The 12,409-nt window shown below is 47.7% G+C and overlaps 3 protein-coding genes across 3 annotated transcripts; 1 reads left to right on the top strand and 2 right to left on the bottom strand.

Moving 5' to 3' along the window:
* Positions 1 to 468: 468 nt before the first annotated feature.
* Positions 469 to 1,372, top strand: BDV38DRAFT_237438 (MARVEL domain-containing protein; the record flags this gene model as incomplete). Its single annotated transcript, XM_032053587.1, has 3 exons — positions 469 to 738; positions 827 to 1,083; positions 1,138 to 1,372. Coding segments are annotated over exons 1-3 (458 nt in total), but the record flags the coding sequence as incomplete, so codon positions are not given.
* Positions 1,373 to 1,527: 155 nt separating this feature from the next.
* On the bottom strand, positions 1,528 to 2,746 carry BDV38DRAFT_279089 (glutathione-independent formaldehyde dehydrogenase; the record flags this gene model as incomplete). The annotated part of the gene is made up of 2 exons (XM_032058914.1): positions 1,528 to 2,309; positions 2,362 to 2,746. 2 exons carry the CDS (start codon positions 2,744 to 2,746, stop codon positions 1,528 to 1,530), a joined length of 1,167 nt encoding a protein of 388 aa, XP_031917805.1.
* A 3,057-nt stretch (positions 2,747 to 5,803) lies between these two features.
* On the bottom strand, positions 5,804 to 12,174 carry BDV38DRAFT_296358 (NACHT domain protein; the record flags this gene model as incomplete). Its single annotated transcript, XM_032062921.1, has 4 exons — positions 5,804 to 10,959; positions 11,013 to 11,288; positions 11,344 to 11,677; positions 11,740 to 12,174. The coding sequence occupies 4 exons, from the start codon at positions 12,172 to 12,174 to the stop codon at positions 5,891 to 5,893; spliced, it is 6,114 nt and encodes a 2,037-aa protein (XP_031917804.1). The 3' UTR covers positions 5,804 to 5,890.
* Positions 12,175 to 12,409: the final 235 nt, after the last annotated feature.

Raw genomic sequence — 12,409 nt, 5'->3', positions numbered from 1 at the left:
AGAATAGCATCATCACAGCCACTTCTGGAAACCGGTGGGGTCCTCGCTTCCATTGAATCTGGTAGCCTAATTGTATCGGAGGACTCCGAAGAGGAGGTCATCCAGCCCGCTATATCAAGTCTAGCCACTGCTGACACCAGACCACACTCCGCATAGGACATTGTATTTCCTAGTGAACAGCAACAGAAAATGAAGTTAGTTGTAATAGGATCGCGACATACTTGAAGTCCAGTGTTGTTCCTATACTAGTTGTGATAATTTAAAGGTTCTGAAGAGCGACCCACCTCGTAGCCCTAAAACCCATCTCCGCAACACAAGTTGGATCGCAGTGGGTCTTCATGTGTTGGTGCATGCAGACACTGCGCCACCACGGCTGTTACCTAAATCTTTAGTAACAATAACCTTACACCCCAGAGGATTGGTCAATTTCCTCCCCGATCCAAGCAACATAGGGTAAAATTTCGATATGGTGGATGCACCGTGCACTCGATCAAGGCCGTTGCGCTGAAGGGTTGCATCGCTATCATCGCACATAAAATGGCATGGGGCGCCAGGTTTGAGTGCCGTTAACTACCAGCAAGTGAAGATCAAAGAGCCATCAGTCCTGGGAAAATGGAGCCGATACAGCTTGGAATCCATGTGGTGCAATCCGTGATAGCATTGATCATTCTAGGGTGCTCAATCTATGGTGTCACTATAGCATCGACCACGACAGGCTTCGGGCTTGCTATTTTCACGGTGCGTGTACTTATCTGCTGTGGACATGAAATTCAGATCCCATCCCAGAGTGTGATACCCGTTGCAAAATATCTAACAAGCTATCCAGGCCATTGCAACGATCCTAGTTGCCATCTACATTCTTACCGCATCTTTCATTGCCAAGAGCATCTACAAACTCTGGCTTCTCGTTGGAGCCAACTGTGTCACGGCGATCTTTTGGATTGCGACAATTGGTACATTGGCATCACAACAACGCTGGAATCATGAATGCCAATACAATCACGGTCATTGCTATAGGAAGCGCGATGGACATGACAGTCATGGCGTGCACGCCGCAACGATTGCGCTTAGCGTTATTGACGGGTATGTCACTTGAAGAACAAAGTGATTGAATCTCAACTGACATAGAAAGTATAGCCTCCTATCGATCGTTTCTATTGGGTACAGTCTATGGGCCAAAAAGAATCACCGTACGAAGACTCCTGCAACTGAGTGAAAAGATGATTTGCAGTCAACAAGCCGCGATAGCACATTTCCAAGCTGTTGGCTGAGCTTAGATTCAATTTTTAAGAGATTGATGAGAAACGTATAAACCATGTGAATAGTACCTGAGATTGCCTGAACAAATAATGTAAACGAATGCAAATGATAATTAAACTGAAACAGAAATTAACGAACAAAAGTAGCCACAAGAAGTACAGAAGCAATTCTTTCCCAATGAAGAATTACTCAGCACACGAGCCTGCCCTCTTCTCCATGCACATGCTGGAGACGGCTCGTTCGACATTTAGAGGGCAGGGTAAACAACTAATCAAACGCGATGATGAACTTGGTGGCATTGTGTCTCTCAAACCTGGCGTATGCCTCCGGAGCTTCCTCAATATTAATGACATCGCTCACGATGAACCCAGGTCTCGCTTTGCCAGATGTGATAAGATGCAGAAGCTCAGGCGCAAGTTCAATAGGCTTCGATGGTCCAGCCCCCCAACTGAACTCTCCATAGAAAAATTGTGCAAGTGAGAAATCGACATGAGTATTGACGGTTGAGGCACGAGGTGCAGTTGAGGTATTATTGGATTCCCGTGTGTAAACTCCGACTGTACCCAATCCGCCGCCAGTCGAGGTGACACCCAGCATGTTACGGATGATAACATCTGATTGCACGGTCAGGTTCCGGTTCACCTGCTCGTATCCGACGGCATCGATACTCCGAGTAACACCGTTTGGTTCCAATGCCAGTATCTGCTCGACCGGGTCGGCATCGCGGAAATTGATAGGGATAGCTCCGATGGATTCAGCAAGCTGTAGTCGCTCGGGAATGTAGTCCACACTATAGACAGTCGATGCACCTCGCAAGATGGCCGAATATGCAGCCATCAGTCCAACTGGACCGGCTCCAAATACAGCGACCGTGTCACCTGCTTCGAACCCGGCGTAGTCGAGGGACGTCCAACCAGTTCCAAAGATATCGGATAGCATAACATAATCGTTCAACAGCGAAATGGAGTCATTGGTGCTGGGATCGGTGTAATTGAGGGTTGGAACAGGTATGAGCCCATTATCTCCGAATGGTACACGCAAATATTCGGCTGGCATGCTACCCGTGAGCTTGGATGGACTTAATAGTAGTCAGGTACTTACCCTGCGTGCCACCCAGGTCGCCTCCATTCCCAAACGCACCGTACAAACCCGTAGTGAGCCCGGTGTGCAGATGGCCTTCATCAACGGTGAAAGGGACGATCACAGGATCGCCAATCTTGAGAAAGTCAACACCAGATCCCACATCAGATACATACCCAAATCCTTCATGCCCGAGGCCAAATGGAGCCGGCATTCCGCCAGACGTTCCTCGATAAATGTGCAAATCTGATCCGCAGATAGCTGCTCTAGACATCCGAACGATGACATCCGTCTGGTTTATGATGGTAGGCCTTGGCAGGTCCACCACAGCAACGTCATATGCATTCCCTTGCCAGACAACAGCTCGCATCGTTGCATTGATAGCAGATGTGTTGGTGAGCGCCATGGTGAGGAGTGTAAGGAACAGAAACCGTGCTAATGGACAAAATAGGGCACGTATGAAGCCGTATTTATACCTGCCAGGAGTGCGCCCATAGATAGAGCACGTACAATGGAATGTCATCATATTCTTAATGCACTAGAGAAGCCCCACCATGGGCTACCGAATGTCTCTAACATCCCCGGCTGTTAGGCCTTGGCCATTTAGGTATGGGTACTGAGGATCAACTCTCCATCCAAGGTCTTTGATTACGCCGTGAAGATTGCTGTAAGCAAGGTACATTTAAATCCGGCTTGGCGCTACTTGTCAATACGAGACTAGTTCTACATCTGCAGATGTTATGCTTAACACTGTAGGTGTAATCTTTGATTCCATTGAGTATTGCTACCTAAAGTAAAACTCGTGGTGATTTCAGTGTGGTATGCGCCAAGGGGAAAACGGCTAGTTATAGGTGATAGCTAAAGTGTGATAATCTATGGTCGGCTTTACGGTGGCTTAAACATTATCCTGAAGGCTAACTATTTCGAGCGATATTATAAACAATCGAGACACGCTTAAGGATATCCGTAGATAAAGTTGGTGGCGAGCTAACCTCATAACTTATATAACTCACTCACACAAAACAATATTTTCGCAATGGCGCCTGGGGACAGCATAGCATCCCTTCGGTTTGGTGTCCCATCACGTCTGTGATGCTGATTGCAACGATGGGACATCCAGCACAGTATAGGTCAAGAATATCGGAATTGCTTGTGGAGGTCCACTTCCCAAGACGAATATCTTTACAGCCAATGATCAAATGTAACAGGGCTAAGAAAGCGCATTCCTTGGTTCTGCATACAGAGTAAGCAACCTGCATTAGCGGCGAACGCCAAGAAATGTCGATCCTGGCCGGTAAGTTGATGCGGATGCAAAAGGTCTCGGAGATAACAATATTTATTGCATGTTCTCTACTCCTTGCTTACAGGTGGCACACTCTTAGCTTTTAAAAAGAACCATTAAACGACCCATCCACGTCATTTCTTGAGTGGCTTTGCTATCCCAAGAGTCTCGGCGCCAGGAGCAACAGACCCACGAAGGCCATTCCGGAGGAGGCACCTTTTACTATGAAGCGCATATCTTCGTGACATTTCTCAAGATATGATAGGCTCGAGACAGAGAGTGCCTGAGTTGTATGTGTTTTGCAGATTAACTGTTGTCAACGAAGTCTTTCGCACTTACACGTTATTACTAGCAGAGATCTATCAATGGAGTCATATGACAATGAATACTAAGCACCTCGGCGGCTTACTTTGTGGATTTCTCTTCCATTCTTTCAAAGGACCAACGCATCCCGAGGTCGGGTTTCGCCGATATCTAATCGTGACGGCCTGGTTATAATGCGCTTCCCGCCTTCTAGGAGATGCCGAGGCCGTCGCAGAACATAATAAACCACTAGTGACGTGCAAAATATAACAAGACGGGTCTCTAGAGCCAGGTCAAGCATTGGCCAACCCCCTTCATCTAGTCTGTGTTGTATATCCGCCTTGGTTGGTTACTTTTAGTGGTCTCCGTTTGCTCGCTTTCTGTTCATCTTAGAGTGAACACGCACGAAAACCCTGATTACTATTTTTATTAAAAAAAAGAAGAAGAAAAGAAAGCAAACACGCCCTGCCCTGTATAGTTATAGCTTCGGGGACGTCACTATTCTAGAAGAGTTACATCTACTTGATTGCCCATATCTTCGGGAGTCCGGGGAAGAAAACAACAATTGAAACATAAGAAAAATTGGCAAGACGGTTTCGAAGTGCTCAACAAAGGTAAATAGACTACAGATATAACTAAAAATCATATATATAAAATAAGCAATGTTTCCAACACTGCTGTAACTCTATCCTTATGGAGACCCTCGTTAGTCCCGAGTCGAAATACAACCCTAACCGTTCCCTGCGTGTCGCTTTCCACGACAGACCGAAAATGTCGAATAAAATATAGTGGACAAGAATTAAGCCTTTTCCAAGGTTGACAATGATTAATGTCTAGTTTTTCAGATCTATTTCCTACGCTTCCGCAATCGGATTGCCGGCTCGAATAGTTGCTCGACACTGTGATTTCTCATTGCGGTGGAGACGGAAAGTAAGGCAACATAATAAATAGATTTCGAGGTACCTCCATACATCGGTTTTATTGGCTGTAATGAGTTTCTAGACGCGTTCGGCCACCTTTCTTGTATGTTTGTGAATGAAACATCTGACTAGGTCCTATTCATCCGCATGTCAAGCTCCTACAGCTCGTGCGCCTCCCACTAGTAGAACAGCGCTAGAATAACTCGATCGTAACATTACCCTGAGCCATTGCATGAAGCTCTAAGGCAACATCTGCTCCTAAGTTCAAGTTGATCCTCGCATTCAAACTCGAGTCATTGTCATCCTTACTTAGCTTTCCCAGACCGGTCGTAGGTGAGGTGACGCCACGATCGCCCCATGGTCCTTTGGGTATCTCAGGAACAGGGCGTTCCGGGCGGGTGGCGCTAGGGCCGGAGGCTTTTGGTCCAAGCCCTTGTCGGCCGCAGTGGAATTCTTCCTAGAGGCCAGGATTGGCCTGGTACATTTCACTATGTCCCAGCAATAATAATCATCTGCCAATAGGCATTAGTGGGAGTCCCAATAGGCGCCTATCGCACAGCTGGAATGACAGACAGTCCCGGTCGGTCAGCAGCAGGATTATGCAGGCCAGTAAAGGAGGATGTGATGTAGGCCAGTTAGTAACACCGTCCAAGGGTGGGATACCCCCAGGGAACCCCTCCTGTTGTATTTTATATTCTTAAAGTATCTCTGTAGTCTATCTATCACAATGGGCTGTACGATAAGCCATAAAAATACCTTAGTGCTTCAGAAACAATTGAAGAATCTGAAGTTAGGGAAACCAGTTTTGGGAACATATTTATGTTACTACAAAAGTGTATTTTTACACATTAGAATAATAACTCACATTTGTACTTGGCTAAGAGGGAACTGCACTTTTATACTATGGACAATGAACTCACACACTAGCAGTAGTTACTAAACTCGACCTCTCGTAGTATTTATCTTTTTGCCTCTTTACAGTGCTTTTCACAACTTTTGAAAGGGTTTTGAACAAGCCTTCCAACTTTTCAAGCCAAAGAAAAAATTACGCAGGAATTACGAGGCGTTCGCGTAGAACAACCCCTTCGTCCGAAGCAGGCAGGATCAAGTCATCAGCCGCTTCAGCTCGACCACAGCCGAATTTCTTCAGATCCCACTTATCCACTCCTTCCACCCCTTTCAGCTCATTGCCGAAAGCCTTGAAAATATCAGTGTTAAGGGTTTCATATTCCGAGTACTCCTTCGGCCAGTCTCCCAAGCGTTCGACAGCAAGTTTGAGCAGGCGGAGGTGCTGTCGAACGGACTTGCCATCACCCTCTGTTGCCTCGCCGGGACTGCTAACATTCGAGCCACCGGGACTATGTGCGTCTGCAAGGCTGGAAGAGAAGTAAGATGGGTCAACAAAGGATCGCAGGGCGTTTTCATGCAGCACTGCAGCTTTCTTGTAGTACCGGTACGCCAAGTCGCGGTAGTCCTTCTGGTCCTGATATCCCTGTGCCACGCTCGTGTACATTTGAGACAGGAGCACGGTCATCTCGACGGTATTGTGGTCTCGTGGGCCGTGGACACGAGCACAGTTATAAACAATGTCTTCCGCTAGACGGATGGCATCCACGTAGTCACCGATCATGTAGCGTGTGATAACAAGCATACGGCCAAGGGCAAGGGTGTAGAGATGCTGTTGTTGCGAGGTGCTGCGGGTTTCGCGGGCATTCCAAAGGGATGTGAGCACACGGACCAAGGTGGAATAATCCTTCTGCTCGTCCAGAAGACCGATCAACCGGTCCAAATTGACATGGTCCAATCGAGTTATATCAAGCTTCAATTGCTCGAACTTGTCGAGAGCTCGCTTTACCATGGTGGTCGATAAACTAAGCATATCCTTCCGCGCCCTCGGCTCCACAAAGGATTTGATGTCTCGGCTTGAAATTGCCAGAGCTAATTTGAATACCAGCTTGACAGCGGTCAATGAGGCAAAACCGTGATGCGCTCTGATGTACTTGAATAACACCGACGCCAAGTCGAATGCAGTATGGTAGTTCTTGGAGGCCAGGAGTTGGGTTACGCGGTTGTAGCTGGCGATGGCTATAGAGCTGATGTAATCGCGCGATGAGTGGGATCTAAAGTACTCTAGAAGCGTGGTGATGAAGGCCCTGCCCTGAGCAAAGTCCACATCGACGGTATTGCGCTCCACAGATATGAAGTAGTGGGTAAATTTCTCGATGAGTCCGGTGGCAGTTGATTGACGGCCTCTGGACAGCAGTACACCATGTAGGCGACAGACAATGGACAACGTGCTCTGGAAGCTGCTGGTTTTTGACTTCATCGCAGTTCGGAGTTGCTCAAAGTAGACATATTCAGTTACCAATGAAGTATAAATCTCGTTCATGGTGATAGACAAGGCCTCCCTCTCTTGAAGGCTGTACTCGAGCTGGGCTAGGAAAACAAGGGCTTGACGCTGGTCCGTAGACAACTCAAAGCTGGGGGAGCTGACCTCGATATCCTGGGCCACAGTTTGGCGGTAAATCTCCTGTGCCATTTCTTTACCGCGTTGGACCTGTCCTGTCTTGATAAAGCTGGAAGCAATACTCTGGGCCGCTAGGCACAGATCGACCGCTGAGGTCTCCTTCGAGAGAACTTGGGAAGTTGCTTCTTGCAATAATGAGTAGGCTGCCTGGAATTCCTTGCGTCGAGAATAGAGCGATACGAGCTTCTCCATCTGGGAGAGTGATTCCTGATGGGCCCATCCGTGTTTGGATCGAAAGCTCTCGAGGCGTTTCTTGTGAATAGAAACCACCTTATGAAAGTCTGTGGTTGTAATCGTTGCAGTACTTGACGTCAGCGTCTCCTCCTGTTCTTCGTACAGGGCGTCCAGTGTCGCTTCGATACCCTCGTAGTCGGTATCAACATGGCTTTCTTTGAGCTTCAACAACTCCTCGTAGAGTGCTATTGCTTCACTCTTGTACGTATAACTTTCCTGACAGATTTGTGCCAGTGTAGTGGTGGCCTGCACCGTTACGGTTGCGGTTGTCCCGAATAGCGACTGACATGTCTTCCGGTACTGAACCGTTACCTCATGAATTATAAAAGTGTCAGCACGAGTCATCCGTAAGCAGTGGACATAGCGCTCGTAGGTCAGTTTGACAAAGGACTGATCTTTGAGCTTGGGATGGATGTGTGGATGTTGCAACGTGTTGAACAACGTCTGGCAAGGATGCAGTGCCTCAGAAAAACGTCCTTGTGTCAGAAGCTCTGTGACTACGATAAGCAGCGGCTCAAAGGCGTCCGGATGGCAGGTAGTTGAGTCCTTATTGAGGATCTTCACAATCTGCCCATAATAGTCTACGCATACCGGGCGCAGGTGAGTTAAGGTGGCTAATGCCCACAACTCCTTCAGCACAGTCGGGTGTGCTTGCCCGTACTGTTTTTTATAGTCATTTAATACTTCCTGATGAATGCTGATAAGCTCATCGGTCTTTGATGACCGTTCATAGAAACGCAAGACTGCTGTCGTAGCTCGATCACGGAGCTTATCGCCAGTGGGTCGGTCATGTCGGGCAGCACGATAGACACGAAGCCGAATGTTTTCCTCTTTTGCTGGTCGCTGTCGGGAACGATAGCAGTTACTTAAGCGCTCAGCCAACTGGACACAGTAGTCCACATTCTTCGATGGAAGGACAACATCTTTGAGCGATGGGGCGAATAGCGCTGGCCAAATAATCCGTAAGACACGCTTCATGGCTTGGGTAGCGTCGCGCCATCTCCGTTGGGACAAGTACAAGTTAATAAGAGAAGTGGTGGCCTTGGCTGAGAAGTGCTTTGTCGTAACAGTACTGAACACAATCTCTTCGAGGCTAGATTCAGTAGTGGTTAACTCGTTCTCTATGACATACTCGGAAGTGGACTGTATAGCTTGCTTGAGCTCCGAGTAAATCGAGCTATGTTGACTGATACTTTGAGCACAATGCTTCAAAACCTGCAGTGCCACGGTCTCTAATTTGACGGAATTCATGAGTTTTGCAACTTGCATGAATTGCAATACAACTGCCTCATCCAAAGTAGAGCTGACCTGCTCATATTCTTGCCAGAAGCCCCAGAGAATAGCTGCTACTTCGCTCTGTCGCTTCTGCGACATGAGGAAGTTCGAATAGGCCAGAGCAGCTTTCACATTTCTTAGCTCCCACTCTAAGGAACGGTGGAGTCGAGATTCCCAGCTGGCGCGCTGCCAGATCTCAAGGTAAATAAGCTCGGCTGCTTTGTGGTCCCCGGCCTTTGCATATTGCTCTGCTTGGGCGAGAAGTGATACAAACTCAAAAGACCCGCTAACCTCCACATCCATCTCAATCTCATCTAGATCGAGGCCAGTCCCTCTCACGGTGGGCTGCGGTCGGCCGATGAGGTGGATATGCAGCGAGTCATCGGGCAATTGGGGCCTGATCGGATCCTTCGAAGCTCCGGGATGGCGACCGCCAATGGAGACTCTAATTTCCTCGGATTTGTGCTCTTCCTTGATGTAATGGTAATGCTCTGCAAGCTGAGTAGAGGTAGAAATGAAGATATCGCTGGTTGAGCCATAAAGAACCTTATAGCTCTCCACAAGGTGGTGGAGTACTTCAATTCGCCTCATCATGGTCGTCGTCTTCGAGGTAGTCACTTGACTAGACGTGATATCCAAGAAATATTGTGCCACCGTCATCGTGATACTGTGTTGAGCTGAGAGTAGTTCTTGGCAGATCTTGATGGCATCATAGAAAATATGATCAACTTGTGTTGGGACTTTATGGATACTCCAGTAGAAGGACACCTGACATAATATTGTCTGGAGAGTGGCTGGCTGCTTGGAAGATAGTATCGACTGGTAGAGGCGTGTTTGTGTATCATGGAAAGACACCAGGACTGGAGTCTCTTTGCGCTCCCATACAGCCATTTCGAGCCTAGGTAAGGTTGTGCTAGTCGGAAGTATGGTGCGGATTTCTTTGGCAGCTGCAGAGATTTCGCGATCTGTGTTGCAGTCCATTGCCATCCTCAGATGGTCGGTCCAGTAGCGGAGTGCAAAGTCCAACAAAGGATGCCTTTCGATGAGGTCTCGGGTGATATATGATTCTAATGGCTCCAAAGCCGGCTCGTGTTCATCTGGAACTACAAGCTTTGCATAGAGTAATAGTCGCTGGGCCAGATCGAGGTTCCTGTTCTTGATGGTAGGAAGGATATTGCCATCGTTGAAAATCTCCAGGATTGAGTCGCGCACCTTGGCGTGCCGTAGGAACACCAGATTATTTTGAATAAAGACTAAGGACGCCACAGGCTTCAGAATATGAAGTGTACTTTCCCTGTCCTGCTCTATGATCTTTTGCTTGACTTGCTGAATAGACAGAAGAGCGGACAATTCTTGTATCTGTAGCGGCCGACGAGCAGTGGCGAGCCAGACAACGAGTTTTATTGATTCTTGGGTCACATTCGAATGCAGAGTGTAATGAATGATGTCTTTAATTGTGGGCTTTCTATTGACAAGGTTGTCGACCGCCTTAATCAGAGACTGCGTGTTGAATGGGGCCTCGTCCCGAATTTGTTTCGAAGCAAGCTTAGCCCACAAAAAAGAGCCATTAGAAGCCTCGGCAATCCGGTTAACTTGAATCTCACGTCGCTCTTGGGGAGCTTTGGTGAAGCTGTCGCTACCCTGCAAGATACTTCGTACAACTGCTGAAATATCATCAAGAATAAGCTCTGGCGTAATGCGCACTGTATCCTGACCCGCCTGGGGTGAGGTCTTGGACTCCTGTTGAGAAGTAAGCAGGATCAGCTTAGTACTCTTAGCATTATAGGTAGCATGTCGGAGCCTCTTCAATAGAGCTGCTTCGCCACCATTGGCTTCATCCACACCGTCAACGATCAAAACTAGTTCCTTCGCGTGTTTCCGGCTAGCTTCAAGTGCATTTTCGAGAACGCCCCAGATGATGTCGTCGTATGTTTCACTATCGAAGGTTTCCTGGCACTGCCTGTATGTATCCGAAAGAACGCGAAAAAGACGAACGTTTCCAATTTGCTGGTCGAAAAGCTGGGACAGAATAGTCTTTGCAATAGCACAAGGCATGGTATTTGCCAGAACTCTGCTGTCTGGAGGCACAGTCAGCAGGGGAAATAAATCGCCAATTCATGAGAAAGCTCACTGATTGGTACAAATATTGTTCTGTAGCTGACGTCTCCGACGGGATGCTGCAAGTGATCGTTGATCACCGTCGCCAGAATGGACTTTCCTGACGCAGGATTGCCGGAAATAGCGAGCGTTTGCCGGTTCCCCTTCAAGAAGCGATTCAAATAGGGCATCATCCAAACACAGGTTGACTCTTCACGCTCTTGCGCCAACTGAGCTGTGGCCTCGACTACGTTGGCAAGGACAGGGTCTTCTGGCTCAAGCCAGCGCTTGATCGTCTTCGCGTCGGTTACTAGAATGCTTGCATTAACATTGTAGTCCTGGATAAACTAACAAAGTTACAATACCTTTGGCACTGTCATACCCTTCGCGCTGGAGCTGATATTCCCACATCAACTCGGAAATACGCGCGCACCGACTGCGGAAATTGTGGATCTGGTCAGAGAACTCGCTGTAGATATCAACATGCAAGTACCCTGCCGCTGGAATGGTTTTACGAAAGTGCGTTGCAATTCCCACGACCAAGGTCACCAGGTCGGCAAGAGCCAGACTTAGCTGGTCCTTAATGTCGCCGGAAACCTGAAATAGTTCTGCTCGGTCGAGGACGCTTCCCAAGCCTGTCGAACAGCGATAGAAGAAGCCGAATAGACTCATGAGGGCGGAGGAATTTTCGTCTCCGAGCTAGATCATCATAGCGCCCAACTTAGATTGCGTTTTCTTCTTGATCAGAATGGCCCACTCACCTTTAACAGGCTTGCACAGTGAACATAGGCGAGTTGAGCCGCTAAATGGCTATCTCCCGCAAATTCTTCAATTGCCTTATCGAACACATGCAACCGCTCTACAAACAACGCTGCCCATACTAACATTTTGTCATAGCTGCTCCCTTCAGCGGGAAGCTTCTCCATTCTCTCCGCTCGAATCCATTCTAGAACTGTAGCGTAATCAGTTTCCAGGATTTTCGTAGATATCATCGCATCACTGCTACGACGAGCAAGCGAGTCAACCACATCAGCTAGCATTGACTTTTCCCCGTCGGATTTGTTGGAGCTCTGGGAGACAGTGCTCCATCTGAACACACTATTCGAAACACTCCCATTGTTTGGTTCGACGGTTGAGTTGGCATATAGAGGGGATCCAGAAGGGTGGGAGACGTGAGCCTGAAAAGAAGTGGCCATTTTGGTATAAGATACTCAGATGTAGGAGAAAATGTGGTTAAAGTTATTAAAGGATTTTTGAGGTTGTTATGGGTTAATGATTAAGTATTGAGATAAGGTGTACGTATGCTTACAATTATATAGGCATGAAGGACAGAAAAGAAGGCTTCATGTACCAAACACATCCGATCTTAAATATCCAAGCTCGCAAGATCCTCAACCCCAAGGTGTACATAACATGACCCCACATCGTGGA

This window comes from Aspergillus pseudotamarii (assembly GCF_009193445.1).
Source record: "Aspergillus pseudotamarii strain CBS 117625 unplaced genomic scaffold BDV38scaffold_7, whole genome shotgun sequence".
Classification (NCBI taxonomy): domain Eukaryota; kingdom Fungi; phylum Ascomycota; class Eurotiomycetes; order Eurotiales; family Aspergillaceae; genus Aspergillus; species Aspergillus pseudotamarii.
The sequence above is the reverse complement of the archived record's forward strand: the minus strand, read 5'-3'. Positions and strand labels throughout refer to the sequence as shown.